Genomic DNA, 3,658 nt, shown 5'->3' with positions numbered 1-3,658 from the left:
ATCAAAATCCACCCAAAATTTAAAATATTCTTATGGAGAACCATTAATAATGGTCTTCCCACTAAGGATATAATATCTAAATGGAGTGATTTGGATACGACCTATGGAGGATGCAATAACAGTAGAGAGACATTGTTCCATGTATTATTTGAGTGTGAATTTGCCAAACGGGTCTGGGCTGTCGGACCATTGGGGTTTAAACCGGAATCTATTCCGGTTTCGAATGTGAACAACATGGTAATGTACTGTTTCAACTCGGGCCTAATACCCAAAAAAGATCAAACATGGTTCTTCACTATTTTTATGTTCACCACTTATTTTATTTGGGAACATAGAAATAAAACCGAATTCAGAGATCAAAAACCAGATCTGCATCAAACAGTCAAACAGATTGAGTTCTGGATAGTATTTGGGATGACAAGTTTTGAAACAGTATCACAATCTGATTGGAGGCAACTGAGTGTCACACCAAGCCCACACCAAAACACAAACACCATTATCATTACCACTGTCAAGGACACAAAGGGGGAAACATTAGCATGAGCTCTAGGTATTTTCACATATAGAAAATGTCTATTAATGGAAGCTAATTTTTGTATGACAGGAAAAGATGGTGAGGACGAGGCAATAGGTTTGATGCAAAGGCTTACTAAAGCATAAGCATGGCCGGTGGAGATAGACCAAGTGTGGAGCGATGCGAAGGAAATTGGCTGGCTACTTCAAAACAATCATGCCCCCTTACTTAATCTTTGGCCTAGAACCTTTATAGCAGTGTGTACAGAATTAGATCTACTCCCTATTTACCCTAACTTTTGTTGGACATCTAATACTAGGCATATGGGAGACCTAAAAACTATAGCCTTAGAGGCATTATCCAAAAAACAGTATCAGTCGATGGTGATGTAGGACTCTTCTTATTTTTTCTAATTTTACATATTGAAAAAAAAAAAAAAAAAAAAAAAAAAACATTGTTCTTGAAACTTCCAAGAATCCAACGGCAACAATACTTCGCAGACGGACCCAGAATTCAAAATATTGGATGAAAGAAAAGCAATTGGTATCACCTCCAGGGAAGCTGGGGGGATGAAATTGAGCTTGTAGCCTTCTTCTCTAAAAGGCAAACCTGAAAATAAACCAGTCCAAGTGGATGGGGGAGGGGGGTAGGAGAAGGAGGGCAAGATGGGGGTGGGAGGTGAGTCAATCTGTAATGAAGGATACGGATACGGAGATTGGGTTGTGCTTAGGTTGAGAGAGGGTTGGTTGATGGAGGACGATTGAGCATGGGATGGTTGTTGAGGGAGAAAAGGGGTTGAATCTGGTTAGAGGAAAGAGAAGAATATGATGAAGTAGGGGCAGAGGATGGCGCACGGCAGAGCTAATCAATGGAGAGAAGTCCAAGGAATTTAAGTCTCATGGACAGAGAAATATGTTACGAGAGTCGCATACCAGGGAAGGATGTCCAAAAAACAAAGAGGAGGAAGAAGAGGAAGACGACTACTAACAGAAGGAAAAGAATCAAAATAGCAACACCCTATGAGAGACACGTGGAAGAGGATGAAGAAATAAGGGAGAGGGAGAAGGAGAAGGAGAAGAAAGAAAGAGAGGTGGGAATGAGATCAGGTGGTAGCAGTAAGGGATGTAGGGTAAGCATTCTGTAGCAGCAAGAGGGGGGAGGGAATGATTCAGATGCAACAACAAAAGACTTTGTGGAATAGAGCCCGAGAGGAGCTTGAAGAGAAAGATGGAGGGAGAGGGATGCTGTTGTTAGTGGAGGTTAAGTTGTTGGTGATAACACAGAAGAAGAAACAAGGGAGAAGGGAATTCTGGAGACATCACAGGGACTAAAATAAAAGAGTATTCAATTGAGTATTTCTGGCTAAAAACTTTATGTAACAAACATTTTCTTTCAAGCACAAAGTTATATTGAAAATTGAAAGACATAATAAGAAAGAAAAAAAATAGATAATTATTTGTCCTTCAAATAGCATAAGCACTAAACATATAACAAAAACAAGACAATCAATATTCAATTGCTTCTCAAACTAGAGTCTTTGTCCAGACCACTCCATTCTTGTTCATCCAATGACAGACTTCAATTAGGCCTGGGCCAAAACCCAATAGCTTAAAAGCAAGATGGTTTGGATTCCAAGTTGATGTATCATAGTGGCATGCCATGATAGCATGATTCACCTTCTTCCGGGCATGTATATCAACTGCATATACTTTCACTTTTTGTAAAATGTGGCAAAAATAGACTTGAAATGGGAATGGTTGACTATGACATATGACTGGTGGTTCAGAGAGGTTTCCATATATTAGTTTCATAGCTCCAATTGTGACATTCTCATAAGATCCTTCAACATTCTCAGTACTCCATATTCCTACATGGTGCCCTAATTTCTCAATAATAAAATCAATGAGATCCTCAGCAGAAGTAGCACAAGTGCAATGTAAGCATTGAATGGAGCTTTTCTCACATATCTTGAGGGTGTCTTGAATGTACTCATCCATGTTTGAATCATCCACCACACCAAAAAGCTTCTTTAATTCGTCGATCCTGGCAAAAGAAAATGGGATTTTTGATGCCAAAGGGCGCGGCAAAAATGATATATATGACATTGGGTCTCTTAGATCAGGGATAGGCATAACATTTCTCTCTTTCACTACTGACTCCCGAAAAAAGAGCAATCCCCCTTGGCTGGCAATTGACATGGGTGTTTCCTCTGGAAGGCCTTCATATATCTTTTTGGCATCAGTCAATGGGATTATTGATGGCAAGTTTGTGTCATAGATCTTCTTCATCAATGCATTTGTAGAACAAGCAACATTAGCCTGCTTACAGAATGAATGCATGTGGGAAGCCAATTCATTTTCCTCCATAAGTTTCATAAACATTGCCAGCTGATCAAGGCTTAATGGAGAAGTCTTTGAAATTAACCACTGTGGAGGGTCTGGAAGACCAATATGCTCTTCCCAATATTGTGAGAAGGCATTTTCAGCTTGAGAATCCTGTAATTTCATTGGAAAAAATTAACAATCTTTCATGGAAAATAATTAACAATCAAATAAGAAAGATAAACTAGGAACAAGCAATAGCCATGCTGAAATGATTGATAATGGAAAATCATCATCTTTCTTACACCAAAGTAAGCAACTATTAGAAGACCAAGGAAAAGAATGGCATGCGTCATGATGGAACTAAAAAAAAAGAACGGAATGAGTTAGATTGTGCATGGAGGGGATGTTTTGAATTTATATAGAGGGGAAATTTTGTACTACTGAAACATAAATTGTGCAAGTTTTTTGTGATACAAAATAAGATGAATTTTTTGTTAGTTCTGTAAATGAATTATTTGATCCCCAATTTCCCTCATGAAAAAGTGAAAACTTCTCTTTTATGGCTACTCTTAAAGCAAAATTTTGTTACCAAAAAAAAAATGTTAAAGTAAACTTTCAATTACTATTCCACCCTCAAAGTTTTAAGGGAAAAAGATCCCTATCTGGTTATGAGCCCCTATGTCTAGACACAGGTTGTGGTGAGAAGACTACCATATCCCCCTGATTGGATGCTTGGGTGCCTCTCCTGGTTGGTCCCTATGTTGGTGCAACAGCCACATGATCAAGTAGCAATCCCCAACCCTCAAGTACCAATTTTTAA

At 38.7% G+C, this 3,658-nt stretch overlaps 1 protein-coding gene across 1 annotated transcript; it reads right to left on the bottom strand.

Moving 5' to 3' along the window:
• Positions 1–2,002: 2,002 nt before the first annotated feature.
• On the bottom strand, positions 2,003–3,241 carry LOC122065134 (polygalacturonase non-catalytic subunit AroGP2-like). Its single transcript, XM_042628944.1, has 2 exons — positions 3,141–3,241; positions 2,003–3,009 (listed from the first exon to the last, which is right to left on the bottom strand). Exons 1-2 carry the CDS (start codon positions 3,189–3,191, stop codon positions 2,038–2,040), a joined length of 1,023 nt encoding a protein of 340 aa, XP_042484878.1. The 5' UTR covers positions 3,192–3,241; the 3' UTR covers positions 2,003–2,037.
• Positions 3,242–3,658: the final 417 nt, after the last annotated feature.

The sequence above is a fragment of the Macadamia integrifolia genome, unplaced genomic scaffold (genome assembly GCF_013358625.1).
Source record: "Macadamia integrifolia cultivar HAES 741 unplaced genomic scaffold, SCU_Mint_v3 scaffold1890, whole genome shotgun sequence".
NCBI classification, from domain to species: Eukaryota; Viridiplantae; Streptophyta; class Magnoliopsida; order Proteales; family Proteaceae; genus Macadamia; species Macadamia integrifolia.
Note: the sequence above shows the minus strand (reverse complement) of the source record. Positions and strands in the feature narration are given on the sequence as shown.

What these genes read in the sequence shown, in the direction of transcription:
- LOC122065134 (XM_042628944.1), bottom strand. Translation starts at nt 3,191, where the DNA reads ATGACGCATGCCATTCTTTTCCTTGGTCTTCTAATAGTTGCTTACTTT. An exon ending in TAATAGTTGCTTACTTTGGT is followed by an intron (nt 3,010 to 3,140) that starts GTAAGAAAGATG and finishes ATGAAATTACAG; the next exon opens with GATTCTCAAGCTGAAAATGC.